Genomic DNA, 24720 nt, shown 5'->3' on the forward strand with positions numbered 1-24720 from the left:
AGAACCAAGTTGCTGAAGCACATTTTCATAACAGACAGTTACCATGCATTTTACAGTTCTTTCAAAGACTTGTAAACGGCATTTAAACTCACGAATTGGACTAGATTTACTGCAAGTATTCACACTTCCGCTTTTGTTCTCATCCAGTAACAACACAATCATCTGCACATGCACTTTTTTGTTAGTTTAGGCTTGATACACACACTAGAGATCCAAAGGTATTCAATACATATAACTGCCACTATTTACTTTTCATCCGCAGAGGCGGCACACTATGCTTCATTAGATCTCTGTGAAGCTCTTAAATACTTAAAGGTTACTTCTTACTGACAGAACAACTTAAAATATTATTTGTTACTGACATAACAACTGTGTATTAAGAATCAATTTCTTTCACGAAATTGGCTCTCAAATGATTTCAAGAATTGTAGGAATAACATTACTGTGTATGTCAGACATCTGGAAGAGGCGCTCACCACAAAGTACACACGTGAAGCAAAAAATAAATAAAAATTTTTAAAAAATGAAAATTCTGGAGCACGTGTGCTACATCAAGCTGCCAAGCTGCGTCTTGCCGATCAGCGTGCCACTCGGTAAGCTCCGATATCAGAGGACATCGGAGCTAATCTCAAATGAAATCGATTTGTCGCCGATGTCTTGAGAGCGGAGAAGATAGTGCGCTATAGCAGCAGCAGAGATTTACCCGGTTTTGTACGAAGTTTGCGCCTTTTGAGTCAGCAGGCTACATGGATCCTGGTCACGTTCCTACCGTGATGATATTGGCGGTCGTATTGTCTTTGGTGGGCACAGCTGTAACGCAGCAGCACGCCGCAAGCTTTCCCGAGGACTTCATTTTCGGCGCCGCTACGGCCTCGTATCAAGTGGAAGGAGCCTGGAACGAGGACGGTAAGAAGATTTCAGTCTTAGCATTCATTTTTGTCTGGCTGAACCCACATTTTGCGAAGTCTCGTAGGGCGTGACGACTAATCCAGGTTTGCTCTTACTGTCGTTAATACATCACGTTCTATCTCTGCCACACATTTACCCCAACGTGATGTACAAGGCGATTCAGTGATCATGTTACAATCTTTCAGAGATTGTGGAGAAGGGTAAATGTATCACTCTGAGGTAAGGGACCCCGGTCCGGAAACGAAAGAGTCGAAAGTTACTTGCGAGAATCATTCTGATAACTCTGACAGTGGTATACATGCACTAGTGGCGTTGTTGTTAAGATTGTAGTGCAGGAAATTTTCACAGTGATAGTGTGGACAAGAGCTATGAGCTCTTGTTCATTTCTGCTGCTGTGAATTTCGTTTTTTCTACTCTGCTCTTAAGGCATGCTCTTTAGGGCCTGTATTAATTGGACATGTTTTTCTTGTTTTGGTCCACACTTCCTCCTTAAAAAATAGAAAAAAATTAGAAAACACCCTTGCAGTACAAGAGATGGCTTTCGAAGCTGAACAAGTGCTCGTAGCTGTTACGTACGCATTTTAAATATTTGATCTCTCATGCATTTTCAGAGTACACGTAAGACTTCTTGCTTATGTGTCGAAGATCTAGCAGTTTCAGGAAGTAGGATATATGTTATTGGTTCCCACGAGGGCGCTAACATCGCATGGATGTCAGGAGACCTTCCGTGATGCCTTGAAGATGGGACTTGCTGTTAAGAGACCTCATCGACCACACACACACACACACACACACACGGTATCATTTTCTGATAAGGAATACATCCCTTTCTCCCTGTCATTTTTTATATGCACACATGAGTGAGGTGCATTGTTTACATCACACAAAGCGTGGTACTCAAATCTCAGCCAGTAGTCGTTCTAATTCGGTGCTTTAAGTGTACCTTGGCACCTGATATTATAAGGGACGATCAAAAAGAAACGATCCCGAGGCCTAATTACAGAAACCAGTACTTGTATGTTAGAACTATTGGGCCCTGGCTGTTGAGACACTTGTCCCACTGTGACACAAGGCGGTGAATGGCTGTCTCATAAAATTCCCAGAGCTGTGATGTTAACAAGTTCCGCACATACAGCTGGACGCCGTCGTCCGAGATGAATCGTTTACCCCTCAGAGCATTTTTAAGGGGACCAAAAATGGCGTAATCACAGGGAGAAGGGTCATGACTGTATGGAGCGTGGCCGAGAACCTCCCATGTAGGAGTGCCGCGACTGTGTTAGCCGTATGAGGTTCTAAGTTTTCTTGGAGCAGAATGACCTCACAGATGAGAGTGCATCGTTTTGATTTGATAGCTTGGCGAAGGGTGGTCAAGGTTTGCAAGTAATGCTGGGCATTCATTGTTGTCCCACATAGCAGGACGTGAATCAGAAGGGGGCCATCTTGGTCAAAGGACAACGTCAGCATAAGCTTTCCTGCACTTGTGTGGATGGCGTGGCTTTTTTGGGTGGTGGTGAGCCTGGATGCTTCCACTGGAGACTTTGTCGTTTTGATTCTCGTTCGAAGTTATGCCACCATGACTCATCTCAAGCCACCACTCATGCCAGGAACGCATTCCCTTCCCGAGGATAGCGCTGCAGATGAACAAGACAGTGGGGCGTTCGACATGCTTCCTGGTATGGTTGGACACAGACTTTGCGCATGTGCAGTCGTTCCTTCATCATGGTGTCAACACTTCAGTCGCTCAATCCGATCACGGCGGCTATGGCTTTCACTGTAACTCTGCAGTCCTGGGTAATGAGAGCATCCACCAGCTGGACGATGTCATCGGTAATGTGGTGCTCCAGACCGTGCATCATCGGCTAACGACACTCATCCTTCCCTGAAGCGCTTGTGCTACGCCTCCACCCTTGCAAGGGACATGCAGTGTTCTGCGTACCCTTGTGACATTCGTCGATGAATATCCGTTCCTCCTACTCCTTCCGCTGTCAGAAAACTAACAATACCTCTTTGCTCTTCTGTTGACGCCTCCATGTCACTGTTTGCAGTCATGCAATGCGATTGGCATTATGCTGCTGCTAGCTCTGGATAGTCACGTGACGTGCACGCGTGCCCTCTAGCGACGGGCTGTGAACTTCCACGCTCTGGTCGGAAACACCTCTCGTTACACACGCCACGATATTATCCTCCTGCCACCGGTTTGCGCATTCCAGACTCCGGCTCGTTTCTTTTTGAATGCCCCTTACAGTTTATCGACAAGGCAAAAAACAGAATGTCAGCACTGGCAGTGGAGATCGCCATGTGAGAATCTTGGATTTTGGGCAAGCCACAATGGAGAGATTTAGTAATGCTGCTTCCACTTACATTCTTATAGTGACATGTGCTACGGTCGTAACACTTTGCACGCTATTGCAGGCGATATATGTACCAGCGTCAGAAGACTTATGTACTAGAAATAACTGGTGTGGATATAATGCATTCGTTTCCTTATAAAGGTTCAACACACGTATTCTTCACAAATGAGGCCTCCTTCATGTGTGCCACACATTTTTAACAGTTAGGATAGTCTCTTTTGTAACTGCATCAACCAATATGCGATTGCTGGTAGAGCTCATTAACAAAGGTTTGGCAGAGACCGTAATGGTTGTTAATAATTTTGTAAAATCTGTATGTCTGCAAGCAGACTTACCAGCTGATTTTGCACTCAAGAATTACAAAATTATTGTGCTGAGTAATGATTGGTGGAGCATGATGGAGACCTTGAATATTCCATCGTTGATACGCAGGTACAGCTGCCTATTCACTTAGTGTAACTCTGGATAGATCGTGTAAATCATCTTGCCTTGCCAGAACATTCATCTGATTTGAAACATCGTAATTTTGTTTTGTGGGGGTTTGTGTGAAGACTACAGTGTGGTAATCGGTTATGACGTATGCTGTGATATTTCCGTTGCTATAATATTACGTCCTGCATCTCAGTCACCATCTCAGAGAGTTTTTAATACGTCCCGAGTCCTTGAACATGGTATTCTTTGATTGAACAACTACCATAAAGTGGAAGGGGGTCTACGGTGTCATTCTTCAAGAGACAACATTATTTTTGCTGCAGTAACACAGTCAAATTGGTGGAGACACCTTTCATAGCTGACATTATTGTACCATTAAAAATAGAGATTTTCATCCATAATCGTACAGTGATGCGAAAGCTATCAAAATGTAGACCAGCGCTCCTTGCCGGACGGCTGCAGTGTTTACACCGCAGAGCTAACAGCCATTTTTCGTGCCCTTGAGCGTATTCGTACCAGCACTGGCGAGTCTTTTGTCATTTGCAGTGACTCTCTCAGTAGTCTACAGACTCTTGACCAGTGCTACCCACGCCATCCCATTGTTGCTGCCATCCAGGAGTCCGTTCATGCTCTTGCACAGCGTGGACGTTCAGTGGTGTTCATATGGACCCCGGGACACGTTGGGAAAGCGGGAAACGAACACGCCGACAAATTAGCTAAAGAAGCCACCCGCAAATTGCTGTTGGAGATCGGCCTCCCGGCAACTGATCTCCGATCGCTGTTACGCCGTCGGGTCTTTGGGATGTGGGCAGACGAATGGCGCACTCTGTCGGCACCCAACAAGCTGCGGCGTGTAAAGGAGACCACGACCGTGTGGGGTTCCTCCATGCGGGCCTCTCGCAGGGACTCTGTTATTCTCTGTAGGCTCCGCATTGGTCACTCTTGGCTGACGCATGGTCATCTGCTGCGTCGAGAGGACCCCCCTCATTGTCGCTGTGGTGCAACCATGTCGGTGGCCCATCTGTTGTTGGAATGTCCTCTTTTAACCGCTCTCAGGCATGCATTTAATCTCCAGGGTGATTTATCATCTCTTTTAGGTGACAATGTCTCTCTGGCAGATCGGGTTTTAAGTTTTATTCGCGCAAGCGGCTTTTATAGGTCCATTTAATTTTATTACATCACCCTCTTTTGTGCTGTATCTTTTACTTTGTTTTGTGTTGTAATTCGACTCCACCCTAATCTTTTAGGCTGGAGGTTTTAACGTGTTGCAGAGTGGCTGGCTCATCCTATTATTTTCGTGATCAGCCAGCCACAGTCCTCTGCTGTGCAGTTTTAATTCCTTCTGCCTTTGTTCTCTATGTAGTTTTTGTTGCTGTGCTCCGTTTTCCGTGTTGTCTTACCATTGACCATGGGGCTTTTCTTCCCTCGGAATTTTTATTTTAGTGCTTCGCCTGACTGGTGGATGGTTTCACTGTGCTCTGTGTTTTTATGAAGGACCTTTGCAGTTTGGTCCCTTTAATCTTTAAACCAACCAACCAACCAACCAGTGCGTTGTGCGATGCTTGTGACTGCGCTTGTTTGCTGACGTAAACGTAAAGAAATGTATGTGAGCTCTGGGAAACTATGGGGTGTCAGGGATGATCGTAAATAATTAGTCAAGGACATAACATCGCAGTAAATAACATGCATACACGTATGGATGGAAATCGGACAATACATTTGCATACTTAAAGAACAAAAGTAAAGAAAAAGTCGAACGACAAGGAATACTATATCGAACGTACACGAACAAGATACAACCGTAATTTGTGGGTGGCAGCGCGTTCGAGTAGAGAAGTAGGTCTTGCAGGTACATATCGTACTTGAGCAATAGAAAATTGAACGAAATGCTCGACGCTATAGTAATGTGACGGGTATGGGAATATCTGTTAAGGATTTACCACATCAAAACCGAAACAGACTGCATTATGTGGACATAGACGTAGCTAACCACTTTTCTTGATTGTAGAGTCACTGGAAAGAGAACTTTGTTGAAAAAGGATCAAATTTGGGGCCATGGAAATGGTAATGTGGCAGTCATCGCTGTAATGGTCGCAAGCATGAGAGGCTGTCAGTCCAGATTCGAACTGATCTCTTTGCTTTACGGCGAAAATTTGGCTTTTGCTGAAGATGACAATTTGGCTTGACAGGTGAATTTTTGTTAAACGAGGAGGTGATAGCCCGTCAAAAGATGCTTTTCATATGCATTCGAAGAATTACAATCTCCCTGGCTAAAGTGTATAGTAATAGCTCAGGGTAGGATGGGAAATAAGTGTATAAGAAGATTCTTCATTTGTTATTCGTTAGTCTTGCGTGTATTCTCCTAAGTGATGAAGTGCAAAAATAGTCGATAACGGTTAAACGTGCTATATATGAGATCGGAGAAAAGTCGAGTACACTAACAAATATGTCGGGAACAACGGCGACAGTACACAAAACTAGCAAAGTGAATACAATATTAGAGATGAGATGACAAAAGGCTGAAGTTTCATACTTGACACTGGCTCTAGCATATATACACACACTGGACTCGCATTCGGGAGGACGACGGTTCAATCCCGTCTCCGGCCATCCTGATTTAGGTTTTCCGTGATTTCCCTAAATCCTTTCAGGAAAATGCCGGGATGGTTCCTTTGAAAGGACATGGCCGATTTCCTTCCCCGTCCTTCCCTAACCCGAGCTTGCGCTCCGTCTCTAATGACCTCGTTGTCGACGGAACGTTAAACACTAATCTCCTCCTCCTCCTAGCATACATACAGTGTGATTCTTACGTTTAAAAACCTCTGATGCAACGTAGATGAAGCTGAGACAAGTAATTTAATGTAAGACGCAAGGGGTCTCGAATATCGGGAAGTATCACGAAAATGGATCTTATTTAATCGTATGGCTAGGGCCTCCCCGTCGGGCAGACCGTTCGCCGGGTGCCGGTCTTTCAATTTGACGCCACTTCGGCGATCTGCAGTCGATGAGGATGATGGGGTGATGATGCGGACAGCATAACACCCAGTCCCTGGGAGGAGAAAATTCCCCGACACAGCCGGGAAACGAACCCTGGCCCAGACGATTGACAATCCGCCATGCTGACCATTCAGCTACCGGGACCGTACCGGAAAGTGGATGAGAAGTGTGGAACATGCGACGTCGCCAGATGACGTACCTCGCGGCACGTGCAGCGGTTGAACTCACCGGTCTGACGAACCTGATCTACCCAACCCATCTCACGTATTCCAGTCGGAGTGGTTCCGGGCCTAGGTGCGCGACTCCAGCTCGCTTTCCACTCCGGATTCGAGTTTCGCGTCTGACAGGGAGTATGCTTTTCATTGCGTTAGACAATTATGTGTTTACATTGAGGTAAGACACGTTATTTGATTTACCGGTTTTGCGGTCCCCGCTGGTTTATTGCGAAGTACAGTACAACAAAAATCTGTCGTATTGCATGACAAGGAGACGAGTATAGGCTTCCGAATTTCGTCGTCACCAGTTAGTGATATATATTTTCTTAACTAAATGTCTGTAAAGAAAAGAAAGATGGGGCAAAAGGAAAGAAACACAAATTAGGAACACCTTTGGCTTGGTTACAGCGAGGACAATAATTTTGCGACTTTTACGTTTACAACAAATCATCTTTACAAACGGTTTTCGAAATTTTCTCTACTGGCAAGAGTAAGATCGACAAGCCCAACTGCTGCACATGCGGCCAGCTACGTCACCTGATGACGTCACATGTTCAACATTTGTCACCCAATTACTTATTACGTACTTATTACTTAAGTTACTTATCGCAGTGGCGTCTACGTCACTTCGTGTGTTTTTAAACGTTAATAAGAAGCAGCACCGAGAACGCGGAGAAATAAGAAACCTGTGACACTGAGTAATATGGCATTTGTTCAGTGAGAGAATCACTTGACAATACAACCGATTTTGGGAAACGTGAAAGAATACCGAAAAAATACTGACTCGCAGGAACACGAACCAATCACAGCAAGAAATGCTCATCGAACCTGTGCCAGAAGAAGCGGAAAAACGTGTGGTCGTGAGAATGTGATCATCGGCAGAAAATTGAAACACATTTGAAGGAATTAAACCGGTTGTCGAAATAAGGAATAAATAGTGTGCGCGAAACTATCCTACAGAAAGCGTAGGAGGAATGGAGAACATGCCAGTTAGAATTAAAGAATGACACGACCTTGTTACCACCAAAATGTCGTCAAACGTGGTGGTCATAGCACTCAGTAGAAACGGCCAGCAGAGAGTACGGCAGACCTACGAAGGACGGTCGTAAGCGAGCAAATCCGAAGAGGAAATAATCCCCTAATCTGAAGAGTGTGAGCAAATGTTAATCAATACTTGGCTGGGAATCAGAGACAAAACTTTATAGAGCTGTTACATGCAGGAGAAGCAAGGCTATAAACTGGGGGGAAAGAGTCAATGGGACGTCAGACCCTAATCCTTGCAGCTTCATTAAAACCAGTAATAATGAATGATACAAATAGTTATTCTGTTTTCAACTTAGACTGATCAGCCAGAACATTACGACCACCTACCCAATAGCCGGCATGTCCACATTTGCGACAGATAATAGCAGGTAAGCGCCTTGGCATGGAAGCAATGAGGCCTTGATGGGTCACTGGAGACAGTTGGCTCCATATCTGCACATACTAGTCACCTAATTCCCGTATATTCCGGTAACGTAGGTGATGAGCTCTGACGCCACGTTCAATCACATCCCAGATGTGTTCGATGGGGTTCAGATCTGGCGCGCTGGGGGGGGCTAGGACATCAACTGGAACTCGCCACTGTGTTCCTAGTACTACTCCTTTACACTCCCGGCTTTGTGACCTGGCGCGTTATCTCTTTTAAAAACGCCACTCGTGTCGGGAAACACGAGTATGAAGGAGTTTACGTGGCCTGCAATCAGTGTACGACACTCCTTGGCTGTCATGGTACCTTACACGAGCTCCACTGGACCCGTGGATGCTCATGTGAATGTCCTCCAGAGCATATTGCAGCAGCTGGCAGCTTGTCTCAGTCCCACCGTACAGGTGTGAAGGAGGTGTTCCCCTGCAAGACGACGGATTCGCGCCCTCCCACCGGCGTAATGAAGAAGGTGTCGGGATTCATTAGACGACGCAGCGTCAACGTCCAGTGCCGATAGTCACGAGCCCATTTCAGAGGTGGTCACCGGTGTCGTGGTGGTAACACTGGTTCACGCACGGGTCGCCGGCTGCGGATGGCCGTCGTTACGAGCGTCCAGTGCACTGCGTGTTCAGACACGCGTGTACGCTACCCAGAATTAAAGGCAGGTGTTCGTTACGCCACAGTACGCCGCCTGTCAGTTTCACCTATCTGCCCAGCCTATTTTTTTTTCTTCAATGTGATTTCATTCCCCTGCCCCATATGGGCAGGGGATGGCTGTCAGCAGCACAATCCGCCGCTCTTCAGCCGAGTGACACGACAACTAAAACAAGAATAAAATAATACATACATAAGGAGATAAAAAAGGGGAACATAAAACAGAGTAAGGGGAGAAAATGGAGGTAAAAATACACTGACATGTAGACGTTCATTGGGGACAGTTAAAAAAGTCACCAGAAAGTTAAAAAAAAACACAGTTGGCGATTCGTAAAACAGAGAGAAGACACTGGATGCGCATGCACAGGTTAAAAGTTGGCCACAGTATTAAAAACACTCCGAAACAACACACTTAAAACCCACTTGGAGCACACACGACGAATAATAAAACTACCAGGTGGGACCTGCCGAGGGAAAGGTCAGAGAGGATGGAGAAGGAGGGGAGAGCATGAGGCAGCTGGGGAAGCGGCGGGATGAAGAGAGGAGAGGCAACCGTGGGTTCACGAAGAGGCAGGAGACACATGGGGTGGGAGAGGAAAAGGGAAGACAGGGCAGGAGGGAGCGCAGAGACACTGGAAGAAGGCACAAGAGATGGAGGGGGAGTAGGAGGGCAAATCCGGTCAGAAGGGGGGAGGGGGAGGAGAGGGAGTGCTGAGGAGGAGGCAGGAAGAGGGGGTTAGAGTTGGTAGGAAGGGTAGATGTCAGGGCGAAGCTCATCATCCGGGAGGGGTAGACAGTGGAAGTTGTGTTGGGAAAGGAGATGGAGGGTGTCGAGATGGAGAGAGGGAGGGACACAACGGTAAAGGTGCGGCAACTGGTTGGGAGTGGAGAGGAAGGGAGACACCAGGGGGTGAGGGGGATCAAGGCAGCGGACAATATATAGTGTGCGGATGTGTTCAAGGAAAAGGAGAAGGTGAGGGAATGGGATGAGGTCATAGAGGATGTGCGTGGGGGACGGAAGGCGGATGCAGAAGGCGAGGCGGAGTGTATGGCGTTCGAGGATTTGGAGGGCTTTATAGAACCGGGGAGGGGCGGAAATCCAAGCGATGCTGGCATAACAAAGGATGGGGCGGATCATGGATTTGTAGGTGTGAAGGATGGTGGAAGGATGCAGACCACACGTCCGGTCGGACAGGAGTTTCAGGAGGCGGAGGTGGTTGTGAGCTTTGTTTTGGATGGTAAGGAGAAGGGGAGTCCAGGTGAGGTGGCGGTCGAGTGTGAGGCCAAGGTATTTGAGGGTAGGAGTGAGGTGAATAGGACGGCCATAAATTGTGAGATAGAAATCATGGAGGCGGACTGCCCAGCCTACGACGTCCGACATTTGTAATGAAAGATGGCCGCCCAACCCCACATCATCCGGACGCGATTTCACTTTGTTTTCAACACCTGTTGAAGAAACTCACCACAGAACTCTCTGAACACCCGAGAAGTCGTGCATTTCCGATAAGCTCGTGCCGAGGCTCCGGCCTATCACAATCTGCCCTCGGCCAAACTCAGATAGATGGCGGGCCTTCCCCATTGTACAGACGGACAGCACGGCTACTGAGACTACAGGCACCGTGCGTGAGTCTGACTGGCTGTCATTCCTCGCCAGGTGACGCTGCTATCGCCTGGACGGGTTCACATCGATAGTAGTAATATGGTCATAATGTTCTGGCTAATCAGTGCATTTATAAACCGTTAAGGACAGTATTAAAATTAAGAGCTGCCCACTGTTTACATAATATTGATATTGCCTAAATTTTGGTTGGTGAGTCTGCTGTGGGACGATCTTTCGCCATACAAATTGGACTTTTCCCTAGTTGTCTGTTTCATTTTCAACAAACAGTAACTATCGTTCACTAACTCCCACTGAATGCAAAGCCACTGAAGTCTCATGAAACATTAATGGTAGGCAGTACCATGTTTTGTAGTAAAGTGCCCAATGGGGACTCTAGCACAGAACAGCCGATCAGGGGATAACATTTCAACATGGGCCCTCCCTCTCATACATTTTCATTACAGGGTAGTTTGAGTTACTGAGCTCAGGAATACTGGATGCTGTGCTAGGGCACACATTAGGAAGACGTGTAGCGTACCGAGTTGATTCTAAGTCACGTTTCTTCACAAAATAGAGCGAACTTACCAACTTCAGCAAAATTTTAACAAAATCGTTTCACTATGGTTGTTTAAGAGGTATCTGTCTTGCACAGTACTGTCAGTGGTATTCAAAGAGGACCGGGCTCAGTGAAGAACGCAACAAGAACACTCATTTTCTACAAAAACTCAGATACTCAAACATTATGAAAGGCGAAGTTCGCCATGTCTCGCGCAGTTCGAGTTGTGAAACCTTGCTTGCGTCCCCTAGCGGAAAGACGTCACTAAACGTAATAAGAATCACGATACATGAATTGAATAGTGACAAGATAAAAAACAAAGCCGGATCTCATTGAATCTAGCTAAAATATCTGTCTCGAGATTTCCGTAAAAATGCTTCCCACAAATGAATTAACAGTTACAGGAACTTCCTAACAGGAATAAACTGACTCACTTCCATCCAAAATCACATTACAGCTGCACAAAGCAGTGGCACGTCTCGTTCATAAGAGCCCCGAACAGCGACAGCTAACTGTGCACAAAGTTCAACCTGCTCCAACTGCTGGCCCGAGAGTGAAAGGAGCTTGGTAGTGGGGAACTGACCAGTCGACTAAACGAGTTAGCAGTCGTACCAGGCGTCTCCCCCAGTCAAAAAATAGCAGGCACAGCGCCCGGCTCCTCTGTTCAGAATTTCCCGCCCACTCAACGTCGAAGGCGCAAAGAAGCGTTCACGTTACACGTGGGTCTGAAGGAGCCAATCGTGAGGCCGTGCGTTGAGGGAGGACCAGCGCGCAGGAGGCTCCAGCACGACGGCCGCTCCCAGGCCGTGCTGCAAGGCGAGACCCCCTCAATTAAGCAGCGTGAGACTCACATTCATACAATGACCTTCGTACATTCATACAGTCACCTTTGTGTAGGAAAGGTGGATAAAAGTGCATGGAATGCTGAATATGAAGCATATTGAAAACGAGAATAAAAAGAAATCAGATCGGTTCCCAGTGTAGTTCTTTACCCCGGCCACGACAAAGAATGAGAAAACACAGGTACAGAACTCTACAAAATAACAAAATCACCTGAAATGTGGATGACTGCCACATATAGCATATCGCCACTACAAGCGTTTCCGGTAGACGTATGGGAATAACAAAAATGGTTCAAATGGCCTAGCAACAACGACCTTGTGATCACTAATCCCTGTATCACTCATGATGCTCTCTATTAGCTCTGGATTGTTTGTGGCTAAGAGGTCAAGTGTGTTTTCGCAACCATTTACAATTCGCGTGGGTTCGTGGACTAACTGCTCGAAATAATTTTCGGAGAAAGCATTTAGGACAATCTAGGCAGATGTTTTCTGCATACCACCGGTTCTGAACAGGTATTTTTGCCAACATATCGAGGGAAGGTTGAAGTCCCCACCAACTATAACCGTATGAGTGGGGTATTTATTTGTTACGAGACTCAAATTTTCTCTGAACTGTTCAGCAACTATATCATCGGAGTCTGGGGGTCGGTAGAAGGAGCCAATTATTAACTTAGTTCGGGTGTTAAGTATAACCTCCACCCATACCAATCCGTCCCGAATAAGCGACGACGGCGTTGTCGCACAGGGCGGCAGCGGTTGGCTGTGCTGTACTGGCCACAGTAGCAACGACCTTTCCAACGGCGCGCCTGACAGCTGCCGCATCGCACCTTTCTGCAGCGGCCGCCTGCGTTACCGCGTTAGTGTGTGTGTGTGTGTGTGTGTGTGTAGTAATCTAATTATAAAGCCCAGCTCAGGCTAGCGGCGAGTCTCACCTCACAGCTGTCATCGTCAGCAATTTGCAGGTAGCAGCTGTGACACCTCAGCCGCTCACAACGCAATAGTATCCGTCATCGAACGTATCAATTCCTGAACATTGCCGCCTTCGCCGGAACAGCCGCCTCCGGCGTCGGTGGAGGGTGGAAGTGGGACATTAACCTGTGAAACAGAGTAACACTGTGTTTGCAGCGGAATAACTTCAACACACTCCTCCAACAGCAATCCATGAGCTTTAGCGCTGGTTTTACACTTGGTGTTGGCAAAGGAAGAATAAGTATAGGCTATACACTTACTGCATTTGGACTCTGCATCGAAGTTGGATGGCATACAAGAATAGCAAGCCACAATGGTTCGTGTAAGCAATAAGAGTATATTTACATTTACATACTTACTTATGGAAAAAATAGATAAATATCGAAAAAGTTGGAAATGTGAAATAATTCGGTAGAAGTTACGATGTGGTCGCACAGGATATCTGCATTTATATTAGAGTGTGGTGGCAATGTGACGCAAACTGTAAAATACACTCCTGGAAATTGAAATATGAACACCGTGAATTCATTGTCCCAGGAAAGGGAAACTTTATTGACACATTCCTGGGGTCAGATACATCACATGATCACACTGACAGAACCACAGGCACATAGACCCAGGCAACAGAGCATGCACAATGTCGGCACTAGTACAGTGTATATCCACCTTTCGCAGCAATGCAGGCTGCTATTCTCCCATGGAAACGATCGTAGAGATGCTGGATGTAGTCCTGTGGAACGGCTTGCCATGCCATTTCCACCTGGCGCCTCAGTTGGACCAGCGTTCGTGCTGGACGTGCAGACCGCGTGAGACGACGCTTCATCCAGTCCCAAACATGCTCAATGGGGGACAGATCTTGCTGGCCAGGGTAGTTGACTTACACCTTCTAGAGCACGTTGGGTGGCACGGGATACATGCGGACGTGCATTGTCCTGTTGGAACAGCAAGTTCCCTTGCCGCTCTAGGAATGGTAGAACGATGGGTTCGATGACGGTTTGGATGTACCGTGCACTATTCAGTGTCCCCTCGACGATCACCAGTGGTGTACGGCCAGTGTAGGAGATCGCTCCCCACACCATGATGCCGGTGTTGGCCCTGTGTGCCTCGGTCGTATGCAGTCCTGATTGGGGCGCTCACCTGCACGGCGCCAAACACGCATACGACCATCATTGGCACCAAGGCAGAAACGACTCTCATCGCTGAAGACGACACGTCTCCATTCGTCCCTCCATTCACGCCTGTCGCGACACCACTGGAGGCGGGCTGCACGATGTTGGGGCGTGAGCGGAAGACGGCCTAACGGTGTGCGGGACCGTAGCCTAGCTTCATGGAGACGGTTGCGAATGGTCCTCGCCGATACCCCAGGAGCAACAGTGTCCCTAATTTGCTGGGAAGTGGCGGTGCGGTCCCCTACGGCACTGCGTAGGATCCTACGGTCTTGGCGTGCATCCGTGCGTCGCTGCGGTCCGGTCCCAGGTCGACGGGCACGTGCACCTTCCGCCGACCACTGGCGACAACATCGATGTACTGTGGAGACCTCACGCACCACGTGTTGAGCAATTCGGCGGTACGTCCACCCGGCCTCCCGCATGCCCACTATACGCCCTCGCTCAAAGTCCGTCAACTGCACATACGGTTCACGTCCACGCTGTCGCGGCATGCTACCAGTGTTAAAGACTGCGATGGAGCTCCGTATGCCACGGCAAACTGGCTGACACTGACGGCGGCGGTGCACAAATGCTGCGCAGCTAGCGCCATTCGACGGCCAACACCGCGGTTCCTGGTGTGTCCGCTGTGCCGTGCGTGTGATCATTGCTTGTACAGCCCTCTCGGAGTGTCCGGAGCAAGTATGGTGGGTCTGACACACCAGTGTCAATGTGTTCTTTTTTCCATTTCCAGGAGTGTATTTGGGAGTATGCGCACGGAACGATCTGAAGTGGAATGATCATATAAAATTAATTGTTGGTAAGGCGGGTGCCAGGTTGATATTCATTGGGAGACTCATTATAAAATGTAGTCCATCAACAAAGGAGGTGGCTTACAAAACACTCGTTCGGCCTATACTTGAGTATTGCCCATCAGTGTGGGGTCCGTACCAGGTCGGGTTCACGGAGGAGATAGAGAAGATCCAAAGAAGAGCGGCGCGTTTCGTCACAGGGTTATTTGGTAAGCGTGAAAGCGTTACGGAGATGTTTAGCAAACTCAAGTGGCAGACTCTTCAAGAAAGGCGCTCTGCATCGCGGTGTAGCTTGCTGTCCAGGTTTCGAGAGGGTGCGTTTCTGGATGAGGTATAGAATATATTGCTTCGCCCTACTTATACCTCCCGAGGAGATCACGGATGTAAAATTAGAGAGATTCGAGCGCGCACGCAGGCTTTCCGGCAGTCGTTCTTCCCGCCAACCATACGCGAGTGGAACAGGATAGGGAGGTAATGACAGTCACATCTTTTCTGGTTATGACTCTAAAAATTCGAATACATCTCCCATTTTTAGCTAGATACGTAAGTGCTGTGGATTATTCGGTAATGGTAGGATGCAATACCTTGATACTCTACTTAAAGAAAATGACAATCAGGGGCTATGGTGGTTTGTAAATATGAGTTACAGCGACAAAACAGTTACCGTTACGAAGTTGGTAAGCAACCTTACAAAACACACTGGTTGATCATTGATCCTTTCTTCTTCTTCGTAGGAAAAAGAGTATGAATCTGTGCTGTGATACATTGATCGTAATGTAACACTACATTTGTTGTCAGAATGTTTTTTTTTATGAGTCCCATCAGGATGGCAAAAATGACCCAAGTTACTGCATATTTGTCTCAGGACGTTTCCCTCCTAGTACAATCGACTTTACAAAGTTTCGCTGTGCAGATAGACTCTGCTACCTGACCTCCCAGAAGCGTTAGCCTCCTGATATTTCATTTGTCATCGACAACAATGTGTTGTTGCAGCTGTAACGATATGTGAGAGACGGATTCGAGATAGTATCTTAACTTCCAACATCTAATGATACTGTTATTATCGAGTACAAGTATGGAGCGTTTTTACTACTAAATAATGCTTTTTGTGTTAATAAGACTGTACGAAGCAGCTCACGGGCGTGTAATGTGAGTTAATTTTAGCATGTTCCTATTGCCCTGGCTGTCACGGGTCTTCACCAGGCGCCGCACTCTGCCATTACTGTCAATCGTCGGCGGCGCGTGGACGATCCTACCTCGGCTACTGTTTCAGCTGCCGCACTGCGACCGGGGCGGTGCTAAAGTGTAAGACGTAAGCCGTCGGGGAACAGTTCTGGACCGTTACACCTCGGTGACCGTCCTCTTCTCTCAGTTTGAGTACGATTTTCCCGCGGCTACTTGGAGCCAATGAAATGCCTCTTCCTCTGGATCGTGCAAGAGGGGTATTGCACACCCCAAGACTCGTCAGTATTCTCAGCGCGGTGTGCAGGCTCACAAGCCGACGTCTGCTCTCATATTTCGTAGATCTGCAGCTCTGGCAGACGCAGGCAGCATCTCGCCGTAAATATGCTGCTGGCTACTCTGTCATCAGGTACGTGCAACTCGCCTTTGCTGGGGTCACTGTACATGTGTTGCTCACATTGTTGAATCACGTTGGTAATTGGTCTTAGGAAGATTCGCTTATCACTCCAACGGTGCTTGAACTCTATGGTGAGTTCTTGTAGCGTCGTGACCTCTGCGAGTTTCATTTTTTCCACTGTTACCATTTCTCAGTGATGTTTCCACTTTGTGAATGGGTTTTCCAGTTAGGATTTATGAAATACTGGCCTGTCCTACTCTCAAAGCCTAAAGGTAGGATCCCACGTGCCACTGGATATTCAAGGGCCATTGAGCTGCATGTGGTAAATTGTGTACCCATTTCTGTTCCTCAGATTACAGCGACAGCTGTGGCGAAACGAAGAATGTGCTTCAAACAAAATACATATACACTTTGCCATAGAATCGTAATCTGCAACAAAAAATGGGGGTCCCACTCAAAATTTCAAATTTGCCCCCTGCCACCCATGCACGGACAGGGATTGCGAATGGAGTGTGGTATTCTGATTTGATCCATTATAAATGGTTTTTGTGGTATTGTTGGATGTCTCCCTCCGAGACAAACAAATTGGAATTTAACTTTCTTTTTATCCTATGTGTAGTTTTCGAGATATTTCAATGTATTCGGTTAAAATGAACACCCTGTATAATGTCAAATCATCTCATGTGTTTTTCACATTCTAATTGTACTTTAATACAGTATAATAATAAGAGAGAGCTAACGGATTGTTTGTGACTAGGCATTACTTGCTCAAAAAATGTTCAAATGTGTGTGAAATCTTATGGGACTTAACTGCTAAGGTCAACCGTTCCTAAGCTTACACACTACTTAACCTAAATTATCCTAAGGACAAACACACACATCCATGCCCAAGGGAGGACTCGAACCCCCGCCGGGACCAGCCGCACAGTCCATGACTGCAGCCCCCAAGACCGCTCGGCTAATCCCGCGCGGCATTACTTGTTCAAATGGTTCAAATGGCTCTGAGCACTATGGGACTTAACATCTGAGGTCATCAGTCCCCTAGAACTTAGAACTACTTAAACCTAACTAACCTAAGTGCATCACACACATCCATGCCCAAGGCAGGATTCGAACCTACGACCGTAGTGGTCGCGCGGTTCCAGACTGAAGTGCCTAGAACCGCTCGGTCACAACGGCCGGCATTACTTGTTACTAGACCTATTTTATAAGAGGAAAGGACATCAAATTGCTAACAATATTGAAACGTCCCCTTAGAACAATTATACATGACTGTGCTTAAACTAACACACAATATTTTTAGCGCAACGCAATCTGACTTTCAAAAATCCCTACAAAAGAATGGCCCTGACTAACATTAACCTATACCTTTCACAAATCACTTACCTCACAAAAATCTTCATTACTCGAACTACTGCAATACAGCGAGCGCCACTACTGCCAGCTAAATGAAAGATTCAAACTACAGAAGGCACTAACTACTGATAGGCATAGTTAGCAAATGAAAGATTTTAATAGAGAACAAACAATGTATTTACCTTAATAATCATAATATATATAGCAGTTCATAATATCCAGTATAACAAATTTCAAAACTCCGCCATCTCTCTCCCCACATCCACCACTGCTGGCGGCTCACCTCCAACTGTGCAACGCTACGCGCTGTTCACATCCAGCTGCCGCTGCCCAACACTACAATGGCAGACAACAATGCAAACTAGCCACAGACTGCACACAGCACAGCCAGTGATTTTCATATAGAGCGCTACGTAACGTTGCCAATAAGAAAACATAAACATCTACATATTCTAAACTTGCGTTTCCAGATCATCAGTAAAATACTGTGTGATTTACACCTGGTTTCCTTCTTCCAAAAGCGATATTAAGAAGTACATCGACTGCAACGTCATTGAGGGTCGTGGGTGTGGGCGCCGGCGCGCCAGCGGTGGCCTGTCGGAATTTTCTCTCTTGTGAAACTTAATTTAAACCTAGATTATAGATGTGATATGGCATAGGTCATCCTTCGATCCATTGTAGAACTTCGAAACCCACTCAGGGAATATTTGTTCACATTTTTGTTGAACGCAGTTGGTTTTCACCATCCAGTATTAAAACATTTCCTTTTATCAATAGTGCAATTTATAAACAATGTTTTGTGAGTAGAATAAAATTTCCAATGGTAGACTTAACTGCTTTTTCGACGTTATTTTACCAGCAAACTAAAAATAGGAAAGCCTTGAACCCCTTCCACTAAATTTAGTTAGTATTAAGATTCTTTTACAGGGAGTGCAGTGGAGCTGACGCTGAAATCATTAAGTATTTGGTTATATCATCGCTAGTCTCACTGAACTCTTTTGAATTCTGCATGTCATGTCTGGCGTCTCCTTACCAGCAACAGGTCCCAGTTTCAAACTAGTCAATTCCCTAAAAAACACGCTCAGAGCGTCGTTGCGCGAAAGTGGCAGGAGACACGATATAGAACAAACAGACACCACGCAGAATGTTAGACATTGACAGCTGAAAGGCAACAATTTGACGCTACTAGACTTCAGCAAAGCTTTTGACATTTAACTTTGACATATTGCTCAGAAAAATGTTGTTGTTGTTGTGGTCTTCAGTCCTGAGACTGGTTTGATGCAGCTCTCCATGCTACTCTATCCTGTGCAAGCTTCTTCATCTCCCAGTATCTACTGCAACCTACATCCTTCTGAATCTGCTTAGTGTATTCATCTCTTGGTCTCCCTCTACGATTTTTACCCTCCACACTGCCCTCCAATGCTAAATTTGTGATCCCTTGATGCCTCAAAACATGTCCTACCAACCGATCCCTTCTTCTAGTCAAGTTGTGCCACAAACTTCTCTTCTCCCCAATCCTATTCAATACCTCCTCATTAGTTATATGATATACCCACCTAATCTTCAGCATTCTTCTGTAGCACCATATTTCAAAAGCTTCTATTCTCTTCTTGTCCAAACTATTTATCGTCCATGTTTCACTTCCATACATGCCTCCACTCCATACAAATACTTTCAGAAATGACTTCCTGACACTTAAATCTATACTCGATGTTAACAAATTTCTCTTCTTCAGAAACGCTTTCCTTGCCATTGCCAGTCTACATTTTATATCCTCTCTACTTCGACCATCATCAGTTATTTTGCTCCCCAAATAGCAAAACTCCTTTACTACTTTAAGTGTCTCATTTCCTAATCTAATACCCCAACATCACCCGACTTATACTACATTCCATTATCCTCCTTTTGCTTTTGTTGATGTTCATCTTACAGGGTGTTTCAAAAATGACCGATATATTTGAAACGGCAATAAAAACTAAACGAGCAGCGATAGAAATACACCGTTTGTTGCAATATGCTTGGGACAACAGTACATTTTCAGGCGGACAAACTTTCGAAATTACAGTAGTTACAATTTTCAACAACAGATGGCGCTGCATGTGATGTGAAAGATATAGAAGACAACGCAGTCTGTGGGTGCGCCAATCTGTACGTCGTCTTTCTGCTGTAAGCGTGTGCTGTTCACAACGTGCAAGTGTGCTGTAGACAACTTGGTTTATTCCTTAGAACAGAGGATTTTTCTGGTGTTGGAATTCCACCGCCTAGAACACAGTGTTGTTGCAACAAGACGAAGTTTTCAACGGAAGTTTAATGTAACCAAAGGACCGAAAAGCGATACAGTAAAGGATCTGTTTGAAAAATTTCAACAGACTGGGAACGTGACAGATGAACGTGCTGGAAAGGTAGGGCGACCGCGTACGGCAACCACAGAGGGCAACGCGCAGCTAGTGCAGCAGGTGATCCGACAGCGGCCTCGGGTTTCCGTTCGCCGTGTTGCAGCTGCGGTCCAAATGACGCCAACGTCCACGTATCGTCTCATGCGCCAGAGTTTACACCTCTATCCCTACAAAATTCAAACGCGGCACCCCTCAGCGCCGCTACCATTGCTGCACGAGAGACATTCGCTAACGATATAGTGCACAGGATTGATGACGGCGATATGCATGTGGGCAGCATTTGGTTTACTGACGAAGCTTATTTTTACCTGGACGGCTTCGTCAATAGACTGAACTGGCGCATATGGGGAACCGAAAAGCCCCATGTTGCAGTCCCATCGTCCCTGCATCCTCAAAAAGTACTGGTCTGGGCCGCCATTTCTTCCAAAGGAATCATTGGCCCATTTTTCAGATCCGAAACGATTACTGCATCACGCTATCTGGACATTCTTCGTGAATTTGTGGCGGTACAAACTGCCTTAGACGACACTGCGAACACCTCGTGGTTTATGCAAGATGGTGCCCGGCCACATCGCATGGCCGACGTCTTTAATTTCCTGAATGAATATTTCGATGATCGTGTGATTGCTTTGGGCTATCCGAAACATACAGGAGGCGGCGTGGATTGGCCTCCCTATTCGCCAGACATGAACCCCTGTGACTTCTTTCTGTGGGGACACTTGAAAGACCAGGTGTACCGCCAGAATCCAGAAACAATTGCAAAGCTGAAGCAGTACACCTCATCTGCATGTGAAGCCATTCCGCCAGACACGTTGTCAAAGGTTTCGGGTAATTTCATTCAGAGACTACGCCATATTATTGCTATGCATGGTGGATATGTGGAAAATATCGTACTATAGAGTTTCCCAGACCGCAGCGCCATCTATTGTTGACAATTGTAACTACTGTAATTTCGATAGTTTGTCTGCCTGAAAAGGTACTGTTGTCCCAAGCATATTGCAACAAACGGTGTATTTCTATCGCTGCTCGTTTAGTTTGTATTGCCGTTTCAAATATACCGGTCATTTTTGAAACACCCTGTACATCCTCCTTTCAAGACACTATCCATTCCGTTCAACTGCTCTTCCAAGTCCTTTGCTGTGTCTGACAGAATTACAATGTCATCGGCGAACCTCAGTTTTTATTTCTTCTCCATGGATTTTAATAACTACTCCAAATTTTTCTTTTGTTTCCTTTACTGCTTGCTCAATATACAGATTGAATAATGGCAAGGAGAGGCTACAACCCTGTCTCACTCCCTTCCCAACCACTGCTTCCCTTTCATGTCCCTCGACTCTTATAACTGTCATCTGGTTTCTGTTCAAATTGTAAATAGCCTTTCGCTCCCTGTATTTTACCCCTGCCACCTTCAGAATTTGAAAGAGAGTATTCCACTCAACATTGTCAAAAGCTTTCTCTAAGTCTACAAATGCTAGAAACGTAGGTTTGCCTTTTCTTAATCTTTCTTCTAAGATAAGTCGTAAGGTCAGTATTGCCTCACGTGTTCCAACATTTCTACGGAATCCAAACTGATCTTCCCCGAGGTCGGCTTCTACCAGTTTTTCCATTCGTCTGTAAAGAATTCGCGTTAGTATTTTGCAGCTGTGACTTATTAAAGTGATAGTTCGGTAATTTTCACATCTGTCAACACCTGCTTTCTTTGGGATTGGAATTATTATATTCTTCTTGAATGTTACAGCTTAATTTCTCAGATAGTGTAATGAGGTGGTTTGAAAACTACTTAAAAGACAGACAGCAATGTATTGCTTGTGTAAATGAAAAATCTTCCTGGAAAGTAACTGATGACCTCAGGAGTGCCACAAGGGAGGAGGACAGCGGTTCAATCCCGCGTCCGGTCATCCTGATTTTGGTTTTCCGTGATTTCCCTAAATCGCTAAAGGGAAATGCCGGGATGGTTCCTTTGAAAAGGCAAGGCCGACTCCCCTTCCCGTCCTTCCCTAATCCGATGAGACCGATGACCGCGCAGTTTGGTTTCTTCCCCCCCCCCCAAACAACCACCACCACCACCACCACAACCACCACCCCCACGACCACCAGTGCCACAAGGATCAGTCTTAGGGCCACTTTTGTTTTCCTTATACAAGGTGTCCAGAAAAGGACTCCCTGATTTCAAAATTAAATATCTCGAAAACAAAGATCGATAGAGGAATGCAGTAAACGGTATGTTTATTGTGAAAGCTGTAAGAAGTTTATGCAGCAGTTTGAAATAATAGTTACAAAAGCTGCTAAGAGATGGCGTTGTAATCGCCATACGTAATGCCTAGTATAAATAGTGATCCGAAGCCCAGAGCGATCAGTTCCACTATTGAAACGTGAAAGGAGGCTAGCGTGCCGAAGGAAGAGATTAAAACTATGTACTCCATTGAACAACGCGTTTTTCTGGTGCTAGAGTACCACAGGTTACAAGAGAGACCTACGGCAACAAGGCGAAGTTTTCAAGCACGATTTAATGTTCCAAAAGGACCCGATGCGAAAACCATTCGTACGCTCTTCGCAAAATTTCAACGAACAGGCAGCGTAACTGACGATCTAGTGGGGCATGTTGGCCGCAAGCAAACCGCAGTTACGCCTGAAAATATCGCCACAGTTTCTGAAATTATTCAGCGAAATCCAATGTCATCCATCCGTAGAATTGCATCTGAGATTGGTTTGAAGCGTTCCAGCACGCATAAAATACTGAGAAAGAGCCTACACATGTTTCCATTCAAAATTCAAACGCACCAGGCCATACCCGTACGAGCTGTGCAACAAAGGGTTGCCTTTGCTAATCAGATGCTCAGAATGATTAATAGTGAAGGATTTGATGTTGGCTGCATCTGGTTTACAGATGAAGCAAAAAAAAAAAGGTTCAAATGGCTCTGAGCACTATGGGACTTAACATCTGAGGTCATCAGTCCCCTACAACTTAGAACTACTCGCGCGGTTCCAGACTGTAGCACCTAGAACCGCTCGGCCACCCCGGCCGGCACAGATGAAGCACACTTCCACCTGAATGGATACGTGAATAAGCAGAACTGGCGATTTTGGGGTTCCGAAAAGCCATATTGGTGTGAAGCGAAACCCCTGTATTCTCCTAAAGTTACTGTGTGGGCTGCAGTATGCAGCAGAGGCATTATTGGCCCTTTTTTCATTCGAGAAACGGTCGCTGGTGCACGTTACGTTGCAATTTTGGAACAATTTGTCGCCACACAGCAAGCGTTAGAGGATCGACCAGGTACTGAATGGTTTATGCAAGATGGAGCCCGACCACATCGGACCGAACAAGTGTTTCGCTTTCTTGAGGAATACTTCGGGAATCGAGTCATTGCTTTGGAATATCCCAAATTTACTGGTGCAGGCATGGATTGGCCTCCATATTCGCCGGATTTGACTCCCTGTGACTTTTCTTTGTGGGGCACAATGAAAGACATGATCTACCCGAAGCATCCCGCCACGATGGTCGAGCTTGAATCGGCGATCTCTGTGGCATTTGAATCCATTTCGGTTGAGACACTACGAAATGTGATGGCGAATTTCATTCTTCGTTTGCGCCACCTCTGTAGTGCCAATGGTGAACATTTTGAAAACATTGTGATGTGATTGTTTGCAAAGATTGTTTTCATACGATTATTTCACTTATGTATGCTGATATGGGCTGTACAGCGTACAGCGCCATCTGTTAGCAGCTTTTGTAACTATTATTTAAATCTGCTGTATAAACTTCTTGCAGCTTTCACAATAAACATACCGTTTACTGCATTCCTCTATCGATCTGTGTTTTCGAGATATTTAATTTTGAAATCAGGGAGCCCTTTTCTGGACACCCTGTATGCCAAAGACATTTCGTCGGTTCCGTCGACCAGCTTTACCTAAGCGTCACACCTGAAGATATAAACACTGCAATCGCCCAGATGAATGATAATCTGTCTTCAGTGGTGACATGCGCGAAAAACGTGGGGCTTAAACTAAATGCAAGAAAGGCACAAGTAATCTTAATCAGTCATCAGAAATTAAAAAGTTCAGATTTCCGCGAGCGGCTGCCTCCTATTATGCTCGACGGTATTCCAATACCATATAAGAAAACAGTTAAGAACTTGGGTGTAACTTTGGATGAGCATCTCAACTGGGCGGAGAATACAGTCGCAGTGTGCCAGTAGACGTCCGCTTATCTCTATGCTCTCAAAAAGCTTGGGAGCGTATTTCCACTGGACGTGAAACGCCAGCTCTTGCAAGCACTCGTTCTGCCGAACCTCTATTATTGTGATGTAATTCAACAAGGCATGAGTAGTGAAAACAAAAGATGGTTAGAACTAACCACGAATGCCTGTGTGCTTTACACCTGCAACATTCGCCAATACATCATGTTAGCGCTTCATACTCCCAGCTAGGGTGTTGCGGCCGGA

At 46.0% G+C, this 24720-nt stretch overlaps 1 protein-coding gene across 3 annotated transcripts in view; it reads left to right on the top strand.

Annotated features, from left to right (window-relative positions):
• Positions 1-720: 720 nt before the first annotated feature.
• The window catches only part of LOC126094949 (myrosinase 1-like), a 180430-nt gene continuing 156430 nt past the window's right edge, over positions 721-24720 (top strand). For all 3 annotated transcript variants that reach the window (XM_049909602.1, XM_049909604.1, XM_049909603.1), the window contains exon 1: positions 721-906. In XM_049909602.1, the coding sequence (XP_049765559.1) occupies positions 747-906 (160 nt within the window). In that variant the 5' untranslated portion in view covers positions 721-746. The remainder of the gene's footprint in view (positions 907-24720) is intronic.

Source organism: Schistocerca cancellata, chromosome 8, assembly GCF_023864275.1.
Source record: "Schistocerca cancellata isolate TAMUIC-IGC-003103 chromosome 8, iqSchCanc2.1, whole genome shotgun sequence".
NCBI classification, from domain to species: Eukaryota; Metazoa; Arthropoda; class Insecta; order Orthoptera; family Acrididae; genus Schistocerca; species Schistocerca cancellata.